This window comes from Ctenopharyngodon idella, chromosome 13, assembly GCF_019924925.1.
Source record: "Ctenopharyngodon idella isolate HZGC_01 chromosome 13, HZGC01, whole genome shotgun sequence".
Taxonomy (NCBI): Eukaryota; Metazoa; Chordata; class Actinopteri; order Cypriniformes; family Xenocyprididae; genus Ctenopharyngodon; species Ctenopharyngodon idella.
The window spans coordinates 3,671,679-3,686,443 of record NC_067232.1 but is presented as its reverse complement, the minus strand read 5'-3'; the positions used below and the strand labels follow the sequence as shown (position 1 = coordinate 3,686,443).

The following is a 14,765-nucleotide window of genomic DNA, read 5'->3' as shown; positions in this document are numbered from 1 at the left end:
TGGGGTGGTACTTGGTGTGTTTTGACCGCAGGAACTAGGGTCTAAATGAAGTTCCAGGTAAAAATTTCCCTCTCAGAAAGTACCTGCTTGCGAGGTAGTATTTTTCAAAGTTCAGGAACTTTCGGGGGTGTGACTTGGGAATTGAACATGCTGATTGGTTGAGTTCACGCAGCATTTTGATTGGTTGACTCCACGCAGCATTTTATTTCAACCACCATTTTTAAAAGTCTCTTGCAGTGCATGCAATAAGAGTTGTTTGCTATTTGAATCAACAATGAGTTGATATGAATATGTCCGATGGACAGACGACAAGGTTCAGGCTTTATTAAGCTTATACGCTGAGGACGAAATCCAGCAGGAACTGGAAAGTTGCGCGCAGTCCTACGTCACCAGACTTAATCTTCATGATTCTTGAGACAAATTGTTTCGGGTAATTTCGATGGAAAGCGGCTTTTGATTGAACATTGGGACAGGACTGTCTGTTTTGCAGAACAATTATTTTTCCAATTCTTTTTGGTGCTTACATTAGATTTTTTTTTCTTGTTTTTATGTTGGATTTATGCTTAAAGCAATAAAAAGTGCACAGAACAAGTTCAAATAAATATATTTTTAGGATGTAAAGAAAAATTCAGATGCAGACATTTATTCTGTTGCTGCTGCTTCATGTAGTGCCTAAAAACCCAGTAAAATCACAGCAGTGCATGGCTTCTCCTGACTTATTGCTTTAATAACCCTTGGGCTCTCTATTTTAGCAATCCCGATCTGGAGGGGAGTGTGTAACTGAGAAGTTTTGTGAGAGCCAATGTCAAAGAGAAAGAAATAAAGCGGCTCTCGTTTGATCTTGGAGGTGCTTCACTGGGCGGTTCTTTAAATTCATGTCACGCCATCATCTCTCATTCCTACTTAACATAAGAATCTAATGGCAGAGGTGCAACACTTGTTACATGAGTGTACATCTGTCTTTTAATCTGTGTGTGTTTGCAAGTTTGATTGTTACTGTAAATGTGTGTTACATTTATTCCAGTTGGAGAGAAATACAGACAGTCTTTAGCAGCCTCACTTAATACAGATGAGGCTCACCCACTGTTGGCTGCAGGAGTAAAAGGAGTAAATTTAGTGTTTGCTTATCTCCTTTTTATCTCATAAATTTTCACTGGCTTTCACAACACAAAACCTAGTACTGACTATTAATGAGAAAGACAGATGTTTTAAGGGAAGACAGCAGTTTCCCCCAACAAAAAGGTACTGTGGCGGTACCATAGTAAGGTGATTGTATAAATTGCTAATACTGGGTATACAATACACACTGGACTCATTGACCTACATTATTAGGCTAAAATGCTTAAAATGAGCTCTCTAGGCAAACATCAATTGTGCCAACATAAGAATTTCTTTATGAAACGGTTTTTTAATGTATAAAGTGGACCAAATTGGTCAAGTGTGCATCATATCAACTATATTTGGTCAAATATAGTTACATGAAATGGAGTTTTGTTTAAAATTTTTAGCGACTATATAATTATTTTATACTATTTTACTATTTTATAGTTTTGATGACTTTATTTTATTCCAAAATAAATAAAATAATAACAATAAGAGTGCATAGGTTTGTCCAAATCTTTGACTATTATTACATGGTACTATATTTATGTACACGACACATGAATATACATTCAAAAGTATTTTTTTAAAAGAAATTAATACTTTTATTCAGCAAGGATGCATTAAATTGATCAAAAGTGACAGTAAAGACATTTATAATGTTACAAAAGATATCTATTTCAAATAAATGCTTTTTATTCATTAAAGAATCCTGTAAAAATGTCACGATTTCCAAAAAAATGTCATGCTAATACTTGGAAATGTTTCTTGAGCACCAAATCAGCATATCAGAATAATTTCTGAAGGATCATGTGACACTGAAGACTGAAGTAATGATGCTGAAAATTCAGCTTTACCATCACAGGAATAAATTATATTTTAAAATACATTAAAATAGAGATCAGTTCTTTTAAATTGTAATAATAGTTCACAATAATACTGTTTTTACTGTATTTGCGATCAAATAAATGCTTCTTTCAAAAACAAAAAATCTTATTAATCTCAAACTTTTGAATGATATCATGTTATACTGATACTTTCTGGTACTTTTTTAACTCTGCCTTAATTTGTAACATACAGTGTGGTGTTAAATGGCACAGTGTAAATGAAGAGTCATAACAACTACATGTAAATCCCTCAATGATATGTTCAAACAAGCAACAGCCCGGTTCCAAGCCTGAAACCCCAAACATACTGTCCTGCATTCAATTAGAGGCGGTGATCAAGTTGTATAAATATAATTGTATAAAAAACACTAAATATAGCACTGCTGCAGATGTGCTTATTTATGTCAGTTCCCCAGCTGGCATGTCTGCTGAGTCTGATTATGAAAACATTCATATACTTAAACAGACCGCTCAAATGCAGAAACACCAAGCACTGTCATGACAACAGACCTAACAATCGAAGAGTATGGCAGCATGTGTTTGGCAGGGACAAAGGCAGGTAGCAAAAATAAGTGTGCTAAGTCCATCAAGCTGTGTGTAACAGGGGACTCTCCACAAACAGCAAGGATAGAGGCCTGTAAATCAGACGCACAGGTGCTCAGATGAAGAAAGGAGGGAATGTCTTGTGCTAGCGGCCTGTTTTTCTCTTAGCGTGCAATCCCTCTGGTCTCCCAGCTTGACTCCGGTACTGAGTCATATGTCTTTGTGCACATCCTGGTTTCAGTTGCAAAGCATTTGTCCTGCCCACAGCCCAATGCGAGTCCTCACTTTGGTAACATAAGCTGGTGTCTACCAGTGGTACACGAGTCAATGAAGGTGGATGAGTTACAATAATGTAGGATGAACTCGAAAATGAACGAACGAACAGACCAGAATTTAAGACGTTATACACTAAAAACGTCTTGCCCACTTTAGTTCTTAATCTCAAGTGTCTTATATCGTGCAGCAGTATATATCCAAGAAGTTGCTGATCATGCAATGTCATGCAAATATCACGATAGTTAGATGTTTGCTTCATACACACAAAGCTAAATGCACTACAAGCAACATTTCTCAGAGTACCTTTTCCCCTTTCTCTCCTGTTTGCCCATCCATCCCTTGTTCGCCCTACACCAATGTACAGATGGGAACATCTTCAGCAGATCAACACATACTGTACACCACAAATACACACAAACTGGTGGAAGCCAACCGAAGTACATATGCAGAAATGGGATTGTGTAATCCTAAACAAAGTCATGAGATTAGAAAGTGTTTTCTTCTGGCACAATCCAAATAAAGAAGCCAGATCTAAAGTAAGCCTCTGACGTTGTGAGCATCAGGACGAATGACTATGGGATTCTAGGGTGGTCCTGAGACAGAAGTCGGGGGGAGGCGAGGATGTGCAGAGGAAATGAAAATTCCATCAAACTCAGGCTAGTAAAGGAGTTCGGTGGGACACAGTTCACATAAGATGTCTGGCCCATGGACTCAAGCCTCACTGCTGGCTTTAGAGGACAACATTCAGCATTAAGCAGTTAGACAGTCTGCATAGCAGTATCCTGTAGGGACTATTGGTGTATCAGCAGGTGTAAACTTTACGTGCGTCCCACTCCTCTTTACAGGCTAAAACTTCCCCAGTGACAAACAGTGTAATCACTCCAGCAGATGCATGTTTCAGTAGGAGCAATGCCTCAGACATGTGATAGTCACACAAACATAAATCTTTAGATGTTTAGATTTACTCTCTATAGAATACTGCTCCTTCAAGATGCTTTAGCCGGGGGGTGTCAAACTCAGTTCCTGGAGGGCCACAGCCCTGCAGAGTTTAGCTTCAACCTCAATTAAATGCACCTGATGCAGCTAATCAAGTCCTTCAGGCTTATTTGAAAAATACAGGATTGCGTTTAACTAATTTTTTATGCCTTCCCTCAGTAACTTCCCTCTGTCTTGTTCACTCGGATGTACGTCATTGCTAACATTGCACGAGTACCCCCTATTGGCGGAACCCTTGCAATGGGTTTAAATGGAACGCCCTAAGCCCGCGATGACTTGGAATCCGCTATGGAGCTGATTTATTATTCACAGTTTTTTTTCCTAAAAATTTGTTTTATGCACCATTCTATAGGCCTGAATGTATACTTAGGCTGTAGGAGAAAATTTTAAAAAATTGCTCAAATGAAAATGATAACAAAACAATAAACTATCCCCTGGTTTCACAGACAAGGGTTAAGCCTAGTCCCAGACTAAAATGCACATTTTAGCTGTTTTTGCTGAAAGCATCTTGCATTGACATATCTTAAAATATGTCAATGCCATTGTTTTGTTTCAAGATGCACACCAGTAATGTTTTTTTCTAAGCTGCATTTATAAAAGCTACTAAAATGTCCTAAGTGAACTAAGATCTAAGCCCTGTCTGTGAAACCAGGCCCTTAACTATATTCGTCAAGTTCGCCCACTTGAACGCACTTCAAAATGGTGGCAGGGATTATACCGAGGGGAAGTGCTTATGGAAGTTTGCGAGTGTATGTCTAAAAGTGGAGTTAAACGCAGTCCAGGTATGTGTGTTAAAGCAGGGCTGGAAATAAACTCTGAAGGACTGTGGCCATCCAGGAGTTAAGTTTGACACCCCTTCTTTAGCCAATTATAGGTTAAATATCTGGTTTGAACCTAACAAAACACAGATTTATGTTTATGACTTTAATGGTAACACTTTAAAATGAGGTTTCATTTGTTAACATTAGTTAACTACATTAGTTAACATGTAATAAGAATGAACAAATACTACAGCATTTATTAATTTTAGTTGATTAAATTTAAATAGCATAAATTTACTAATACATTTTTATCATTAAAAGTTGTGTTGTAAAGTGTTATCACTTTAATAAACCCCAAAGATGACATGATAATCAAAACTGAATGTAAATCTAAGAGGTACACAACAAAAAATGTGTGTGCAAATTACACGCAATTGCAAGTTGGTCAGCCATTGGTTAAACAAACAGTTAGCCCCACCTCCAAACACATGCTATTGGTTGAGTCAATGTTGCTATGTTGGGCTGGTCGAGATCAAACAAACAGATCAGTTTTTTTTTTGTTAAAACTTCCAGACATTATAAAAATGGCCATTTTTTTAAAATAGCAAGCAGAGCCAAATGCATTCCTTACCTTCAGTCCCTCGTCTCCTTTAATTCCCTAAAGAGAAACAAAGCAAATAAAGTTATTAATATGCTATGAAATGCGAAAACACCTTCTAATACCGGTAAGTCATAATGTCAAATGTTGACCTGCTTCTCCTCAGCCCAAAACAACTAATTTGCAACTAATTTACATCTATCACAGCAACAGGGCAACATTAAAGTCAGCAGAGTTTCAGTCCATGACATCATTTATCTAAACAACCAGTTCAATCTCCTGTGTAGTGGAGGAATTATTTGAGCAAACATTTCTTCTCTGTGCTATTTAATGCCGTATGCTGCGCTGAGTAAATAGCTAAACAACCATGAAGGCGACAGACAGTAATTTTTCAGAAATAAAGTCTCGTGGGAGGAAGACAAAGTCCGCTGTTGATTAATTGCGCTGGTAATGTGCCGAATAACATGTCTCTTCTGATTTTAACCTTTTAATTGTAAAGCCATTGACTTGGCTCTTTGCCTCTCTCACAGATGAATGGAAAGACGTCTCTTTTTTGAGTAGAAATGAGAGGCCAGACAGGAGACAACCTCAGCACACAGGGGAGACTGCATTTTAGCCTGCCTTCATAAATCTTTGGGTTTGTGAGTATTTATGAGCGCAACACTTGCCAGTATCCAGAAGGTGGTGCAGTTGTGCAAAATAATTGCTTCTCTGCTGTAGCACAAAACATTTCACCTGAGCTAAGATGAAAGTGAACATAAACCTAACTTCAGTCTAACTCTAGTATAGAGGAATTTTCCATAAGCTCACTGTGTGACATGCTTACTATCAATCTAGCTTTAGATATTGACTGGGTGCGTGTGTTGGACATGAACTACGTGGCTGATGGAAGAAAGCTCAAGTTCACCAAGGTAGATTGGATGGGAATCGATATGCAGGTCGTTCCAGAGTTCACATGGGTAAAAGCGTAACACAAATCCAAGATTGTGAACTATATAGGTTGTTTCAAAGCAAAGCAAATTCAATTTCACATGGAAAAAATTATATGTGGTTTTTGTGCCAACATGTATCCCTCGCAAAGTGTCAATCAATGCACTTGTAACTTCACATAGGCTAAGCTGTTTGACCCACTGTTCTGTGTTATTCTGGAAACCAGTGTGGAATGAAGCGGAAAGATTGATTGTGTGCAGGAAAGTATTCAAGAAAAAAGACCGAAAGATAGTTTTCTCTCTACAATATATTGTTACCTACTCTTCTGTTCAGTCCAAAAGTTTGGGGCCCGTAATTTTTTTTTTATTTTTTTATAAAGAAATTAATGCTTTAATTCAGCAAGTGCAGATTAAATTAATCAAAAGTGACTGTAAAGCCACTTGTGATGTTACTTCTATTTCAAATAAATGCTGTTCTTCTGAACCTTCTTATCTAAGAATCCTGCACTCTAAAAATTGCTGGGTTAAAAACAACCCAAGTCGGGTTGAAAACGGACAAACCTAGCGATTGGGTTGTTTTAACACAGCGGTTGGGTTAAATGCTCACCCAACGTGCTGGGCAGTTTTATTTAACCCAACTATTGTTGAAAAATTACTATATGGCTTAAAATGAACCTAAAATAGGTTGGAAATGAAAAATCAGACACATAGTTACTAGAGACAACAATAATAATCAAAAGGTGAAAATGTATTAATAAGCAATTTAATAGATGTTTATTGTTTAATTATTATTCATTAAATGTATTAATAAATGTTCTTAAAAAAAAAAAAAAAATTTTTAATAAATGTTAATTTCCAACATACCTTGGGTTCATTTTAAGCAAGCAATACAGTAATTTTTTAAACAAAAGTTGAGTTAAATAAAACTACTCAGCAGACATTTAACCCAACCATTGGGTTAAAACAACCCATTTGCTGGGTTAAAACAACCCAATGGCTGGGTTTGTCCATTTTCAACCAACTTGGGTTGTTTTTAACCCAGCATTTTTTAGAGTGTGAAAAAATGTATCACGGTTTCAATTAAAATATTAAGAAGCACTTAATAAAACTCTTTTTAACATTGCTGATAATAAGAAATGTTTCTGAAGGATCATGTGACACTGAAGACTGAAAATTCAACTTTTCCAACACAGGAATAAATTACATTTTTAAGTATACAGAAAGCAGTTATTCTAAATTGTAAATATAATTTCACACTATTACTCTTTTTACTGTATTTTTGATCAAATAAATGTAGCCTTGGTAAGCATAAGAGAGTTTTAAAAAACATTGAACATTTTTACTGTAGTGTGTTTTGTGCTTTTCATGGCGTTACACTAAGCCCCTTTTACTATCTCAATTCAATCTTTCATTACCTCAGGGATAATGCACTCAATGACTTTAGAGTTAAGCACATTGCTGAAGGGGAAGACAGTAAAACCCCAAACAGATGCTGTTATCAGCTCGATACTTTGTCTAAATCCTCTTGTGCTCCAGTGGTATTTAAACTGGTAACTCAACCAATCAAATTGTCGTCCCACTGGCTTAATCAAAACTGTATGTTTTGGGTATCTGATGTCACACCTACAGACGGTTTTAGATGAAATCCCACTCTCTTCTGTTGGAGGCCTGATTAAAGAAAGCATGTAATTTGAATACGCCTGTTTCTGCACCCAAACTTCAAGACTTTGATTGACAAAATAACGGGAGAAAGCTAATAAGCTTTGAATCAGACTCAAAGGGGGCTGTCAATCTGATGTATGGGATTATGTAATGGGTTGACCCAGAAGTGATGGGTGACCTGTGGAGCAGGTTAATTATTTAAGCTGCTTAAACCAGTCAAAGGTTACAGATTCTTACCTTGGGGCCTTCAGGTCCACTTGGACCTGCTTCACCACGATCACCCTGAGAGATAAGGAAAAAATCAGTTAGAGAAAGAAGGCCATGCATGAAGCAAATAGTTTGTTGAGCAGATGAATTGTGTTCTTTCTAATCCATTAATATTTTATCTGTGGTCTAGCATGACTTTAAAGTGATGTGCCAAGCTTCTTTCTCCAGTTTAAAACTTTTCATCTAGCATTGCGATTAATGAGCTTCACATTCAGGGCTCTGCCCTGTAGCTTAGTGGTTTTCAATCACTCTGCTGAATGATTAATTGATACGTCACTCCCTCACAGTTCTGCTTAATTCCTGAAGGTTCCTCAGAGAAGAAGGATCAATTTCTAACAGTTTTGTTTAAGCAATCAGCAGCAGTGCCACATTTCTAGTTCTAAAATGTGGGATTTAAATATAACACAAACAATGAATGTATACTCATGAACTTATATGGACATACTCACCTTTTGTCCAGGTACACCGGGTTCACCCTATAAAAAAAAATAAATAAAAAAAATTCAAAAACTATCAAATATCCATCCATTTGCTCTGTGGCTTTTATCGAGCAGCGTTTTTATTTGTTTAAAAGGGGCAATAAGCAGAGTGGTATTCGTTTATTGGGAACTTCGTGTCCAAAGGAGCAAGCTTCTAGTTACAGCTCTTATATAGACCGGCAGACAGTCTTTATAAAGAGCTGAAGTGTGCTCCTATAAATAAGGGACTAGTGTTTCTAAATGGAGTACAATTAAAATTCCCCAGTACAAACTCAGTGGCAATTAATGCATCAGGGGAAATACATACTTATCTAACAGTAACACGGTTAATCAATTATGGCGTATCCACCCCTTCTGTACTGGCAAAGACAGAGCAGACCCACCCTGTAGGCTGCTGAACTGTGTGTGAACTTCATGTGATCCTGTTTATGACTCGCCTGTGGAAAATACTATCATTGCAGTGCAGCTGGACAGCTGTGTGGTTTTTCAAGCTTACCTTTAGCCCTGGTAGCATCTAAAATGAAAGAAAGAGAAACATACTTTCAATTTGAAGCATTGTAGATGGTTCTGGTTTCATTTCAAGTAATGTTGAGTATCCATGTTAGGAAGGTAAGGATGACAATGCATGCATGTATTCAAATACTCACCCTTGGGTCTTTTCCAGGTTTTCCAGGTTCTCCAGGTTTACCCTATGCCAACAATGAGTAGGTAGATAGTTAAAACGCACACACACATGTTTTATGGGGAAACAGACATAATGATTTTTATACAAACTGTATATTCTATTCCCCTAATCCTAACCCTGACGCTAAACCTACCCATCACAGAAAACTTACAGTATTTTTACATTTTCAAAAAATACCATATAGTATGATTTATAAGCTGGTTTTCTCACGAGGGCTAAAAAAATGTTCCAACAAGGTCAAAAATTACTGGTATTACTGTATTTAGGTTTACCAGGGTTATAGGGTTTACCAGGAATAACATACAGCCATTATCGCACATGACACAGAGGGGTTTATTTTGCAATAATAATAATAAAAAATCCTGACTGTACTAATTGAGACTTACCGGAGGCCCACTAGCACCAGTTAGACCAGGAGTCCCCGGAGGCCCTGGGGGGCCAGGAGGTCCTGGTGGTCCTTGTGCTCCAGGCTCGCCCTGCTGAGAGACAGGAAGTTAGCATCTGAGATAATGAAACCATTTGGATATAATGTACAATTCATAACATCAATGGCAGGATCCACTCCGATTCAAATCCAGTAAGTCACAATAATCAGATATGAAATTATAGAATAAGCAAAGCTGTTGATGAAATATCTACTTAAAGTTCTTTATAAAATGTAATTTAGAAAAATATTTAAAATATTTATAATAATTCACTGATGAAACAATGGATTTGAAGCTGAGAGGAACCAAAGTTTGAAGGTTGAGTTTGAAGTTGAGTTTGAAGTCAAGTGTTAGGATGAGATGATTGATGTTATTCTAGTTTATAGAGTACCATGTTTGGAAAATAGTGGAGGGAAAAGATTTGGGAAAAAAGTTTGGAAAAAACTACAACTTTTAAGAACCTCTTCTGTGGCCCACTAGCCATTAGCAGATGCTTTCAGCTTAACAAACCGTACAATTTTGCTTGTGGCCTCAGATCTTCCTCAGTCAGGTCTACATCAGTGGTTCCCAACTGAGTTTGTTTCGAGACCCTATTTAGAACTAGACAGTGAAAGTGGCAACCCAAAACTGTTTGTTGTTAAAACTGAAACCTCAATTTTATCCTCACTGTAAGTAAACTCAAATTCCATGTAGTTCGAGTCATGTTTTTTTTTCTGGTGAATTTGATTGGATGCACAGCCTTTGACGCAAACAACTAAATATATGATAACATTTTTCTCCTCCCTTTGAAAGGCTGATAAGCCAATTAATTTTGTTGTTAATACTATTTATTTTATTATTCGCATTTAGCATATCTTTGCCCTGCTGTCTGCAATCCTACTGTTGGACCAGTTGAACACCACTGCTCTACATGATCCACTCACGGCTGTTTTAAAACTATTTCGGGTACTTCTCAGTTATGAGCAAGAAGAGACCTTCACCACAGAAAGAGACTAAACAAAATCATCTACAGGAAAGTGTCTAGTATTTACACAGCGAGTAGGATGTGAAAATAGGAAGTAAGACTGGACTAAACAATATCCTACTCTTCCTGAGAAGAAACCATGAGGAGAACTGATTAGTTCTGAAGAATTCTGCTGTGTAATTAATTTTTAAAATGTCTGTTTTCAACATTAAAGAGACTGCAAACTGAACATTTGGTGTTAGAAGTTCGAATAATTTTCCTTCCATTAACAGCATTTATTTCCAAGTCTGCTACTATAGACATAAAATTAAGACCTCCAACATGCTGGCAACCGTGTACACGACTGATTAACCACAAATAGAGCAGATACCGTGACAAAGAAAGCCCTTTCTTTAACACTGTCTCTGTTCAGTAGCAAAGTCTGAAGCTCAGAGAAATCCGGAACACATCCATCAGTTTTAGATCCATATTTTATCCATTTATTCCTTGACAGGACTTGTCAAGATTTGATTTATGAGGCCAGATGTAGATCCATTAAATGGAGACATTCCATGATCTCCATCCAATGCACAGACCCGACCCAATCTGGAGACCCAGCCAATCAGCTGCAAAGTTCTTTCTCTAACACTGTGGTCTTCTACAGTCTGTACCATTGTCTCCAAACATGGTAGCCTACTCAAAATTAGTGCGCATAGACTACACATCTGTAGAAATAAGATGGAGGACGGGTGCCAACCGTGGTCAACCTGTGCCAGGGGCACTTCCTAGAGTGGGCAGTAAAGGCAGAGAGCCTTTTCGACAGACCAAAGTTCCTTTAGGCAAGACTCACTTTTCTGCTAAATAAGCAGTCTCAATTTTGTGTTATCTTTTGACAGTCATTGTTTTTTTTTGTTTTTTAAACTTCTGTTAAAGATTTTCAAACTTCTGTTTGCTTTGTTAATATGGCTGGAGCCCTGCTTACCGTTCTTAAGGGATTTGATGAGTCATTGTAGAATAAAATATATACATTTTGAACTTTTAAACACCCCATGAAATGGTTTTGTTCACTTTTACAAAAACATTTTTAACAATTTGTAAAAACTAACACTTTATATTAATGTGTCCTTAATTATGCGTAATTACAAGAAACTAACACTAAAACTAAATCTATAGTAAGTACGTTAATTAATATTACTCAGTACTAATTTGCGTAATTACACTGTAACCAGGACACATTAAAATAAAATGTAACACTTTATTTTAGCGTCATTGTTACATGTAACATGCAGTTACTATAGTAATAACTAAAAATTATGCATAATTACATATAACTAACCCTAAATCAAACCAAACCCTAATCCTAATTCTATAGTAAGTACATGTAGCTACTTAATATTACTTAGTACTTAAATGTATAATTACAGTGTAACAAAGACTCCATAAAATAAAGTGTAACCACATAAAATGTGTCAATTAATACATTATGAACAAACATGAATTAACAATGAACAATAGTACATTCATAAATATTTACTTAGATTAATGAATGTTTTAAAATTTGTAGCTTTATTGTTCATGATACTGAATGCATTAATGTTAACAAATCGCAAGAATGCATTAATGTTAACCTAATGTTAACAAATTGAACTGTATTGTAAATGTTACTGGATAATTTAGCTTACAGACCTGGACTAAAAAAAAAAAAAAAAATGATTTCATGGGGTCTTTAAAATATTTTTCGCATTTAAAATTCTCTAGTAGTTGTATTAATCTTTTATTTCCAAAATAGCCAAAAAATCTGAAAAAGTATTACAATCTCTGATACTATTCAGATGACTTCTTGTCAGCTAAAAAATACCTGAACGATCCTTAGATTTGTCCAACATTATCATAGGACTAGGCATATAAGGACAATCCATTATGTATTTAGAGAATTTTATTGAGATAATGTCCAGTTAAAACAGATGGACAATATCTGAAAAGACAGAGAGGGCCTGACAGAAGTTCTTGCTGTGGGGTACAGTTTATATGCCTATAAATTTTGTGAATTGGACAAGAAGAGTATTTCAAGACAATGAAACTATTGGCTATGATAATTCAACCGCGGCTGTTTGCCTAGAGCTTAGTTGTTAATGAACTCAAATTTCCAACACAGAGATGTGAAGTATAGGGGCAACAAAAGGCCTGGCTGGCAGTCGGTGGATGGAGGTTGGCATCCGTATAAGGAAGGGGTGCGAGGGTGGCAGAGAGAGATGTACCTTGAGGCGCTTTAGGATTAGAGGGCTTATTGAGGGCATGTTGCGGACGGTGATGGGCAACATCTGCTGAGGTCACAAAGCACAGGTGGGACACGGTGCACAAAACCACCAGGCCACACAAGTTCACCAGGAGGCCAAAGGAAGGAAACGGGCCAGAGATAGAAGAGGAGGGGAAGGGAAAAAACAGAAAACAAATGTAAAAGAGAGTGAACAGTAAGGAAAAATCAAGCCAAGGGGATAGAGAGAGAGAGATGATGAAGAAGAAAGGAAAGACAGAGCCAAAAGGATTCAGCATCACTGAACAGAGTAACGGGTCCATCAGAGTGGAGTAATGTAGGTTTGCTATTTATAAATGTAAAAATTCTCAATATTAACACAATTATCAAATTAAATAGTTAAAAGAATATAAACTATGCCTTTGATTAAATGTTAATAATTTATAGTTGACTGACAGCCCTATTTAATTCAAATATATAACATTATCAATGATAATGTTTCTATGTCCATCTCCACTGTGACGGCACCTGTAACTCTGCAGCAATGCTGTGTAGATCAGGCTGGATTCAGTCTTGCTACAAAGAGAGTTTCGCAACAGACTTACTGCGGCCTGTCCTCCAGCACAGACGTTGACAATACGGCGTTTCTGTTGAGATCAGCAGCATTGCAAAGCAGATTGAAAAGTTATTGACCCATAGATATACCACTACTAGTTGATATTACCCTAAACACAACTTGCCTTCTTGTGAGATTTAGATGTAAAAATTTACATCTGCAATGATTCCAAAAGAACTGAAGACTACTGAAAATTATTCAATTTTGCATTCTAATTCTAATTTAAAACATTTTCAATGAGGTCTCAGACTTTTGGACCTTACTGTACATGGAATATACACTACTGTTCAATAGTTTCAGGTCTGTACATTTTTTAAAAATTAAAAGAATTATGTGGAATTATGATGATATTCAAAAGAAGTCTCTTACGCTCACCAAGCCTGTATTTATTTGATCAAAAATACAGTAAAAACTTTGAAAACATTGAAATATTATTCCAATTTAAAATAACTATTTTCTATTTTACTATATTTTAAAATGTAATTTATTCTTGTGATCAAAGCTGAATTTTCAGCATAATTACTCCAGTCTTCAGTGTCACATGATCCTTCAGTAATCATTTTAATACGCTTATTTGCTGCTCAAGAAACATTTATTATTATGATGTTGTGTTAAAAATAGTTGCGCTACTTAAAAATGTTTTTTTTTTCAAGATTATTTGATGAATAGAAAGTTCAAAAGAACAGCATTTATCTGAAATAGAAATCTTTTTAACATAAATGTCTGTCATTTTTTGATCAATTTAATCCTTGTAAAAAAAAAAATTATACTGACCTCAAACTTCTGAATGTAGTGTACATATTCCAATATATAAACATACTATATGACTATAAATATATAAGCTATATTTTTATATATTTTTATTTTTATATATACACAATCTATAATATCATATATACAAAAACACACTGATTGTCTCAATGAATTTCAGAGTAAGTGGAAAATACATACAAATAAAGAAAGAAGGCAAGTGTTTTAAAGTGTCCTTATCTCCCTGCAGAAGGTGTTTCACCAATTTAACCAGAATGTTACATTGTTTTAAGGTACTCTATGCATAAGGAGGCCAATCAAAATATAAAAGAGACATGGAATTTATGTATTTAACATATCCAAAAAAACATTTGGATGCATCTTGATGTCATATAAAGTTACAGTTGCATAGTGTACCTTAAAATGTTATACCACAACCATAAAAGTTCCCTAAGGCGGCCAAAGAAAAAGCAAGAAAACAGCTGTGTTTTAAGATATGTCATTATAAATTCCTACAGTGTTTTCAATCAGTTATAATAACAGGCACCTCTCTGCACCTCCAACAGTGCATGTGGATAAACTAGAGCACGGTT

The 14,765-nt window shown here is 36.1% G+C and overlaps 1 protein-coding gene across 26 annotated transcripts in view; it reads right to left on the bottom strand.

Moving 5' to 3' along the window:
- The window catches only part of col13a1 (collagen, type XIII, alpha 1), a 105,999-nt gene that overhangs the window by 24,216 nt on the left and 67,018 nt on the right, over window positions 1-14,765 (bottom strand). For 14 of the 26 annotated variants that reach the window (XM_051917116.1, XM_051917124.1, XM_051917114.1 and 11 more), the window contains 7 exons: window positions 12,811-12,876; window positions 9,571-9,663; window positions 9,147-9,188; window positions 8,996-9,013; window positions 8,470-8,496; window positions 7,991-8,035; window positions 5,196-5,222 (listed from right to left, as the gene is read on the bottom strand). In XM_051917116.1, the coding sequence (XP_051773076.1) occupies window positions 5,196-5,222; window positions 7,991-8,035; window positions 8,470-8,496; window positions 8,996-9,013; window positions 9,147-9,188; window positions 9,571-9,663; window positions 12,811-12,876 (318 nt within the window). Of the gene's footprint in view, window positions 1-5,195; window positions 5,223-7,990; window positions 8,036-8,469; window positions 8,497-8,995; window positions 9,014-9,146; window positions 9,189-9,570; window positions 9,664-12,810; window positions 12,877-13,411; window positions 13,454-14,765 lie in introns of all 26 variants that reach the window. The other 12 variants (XM_051917132.1, XM_051917126.1, XM_051917112.1 and 9 more) reach the window with 7 other exon arrangements.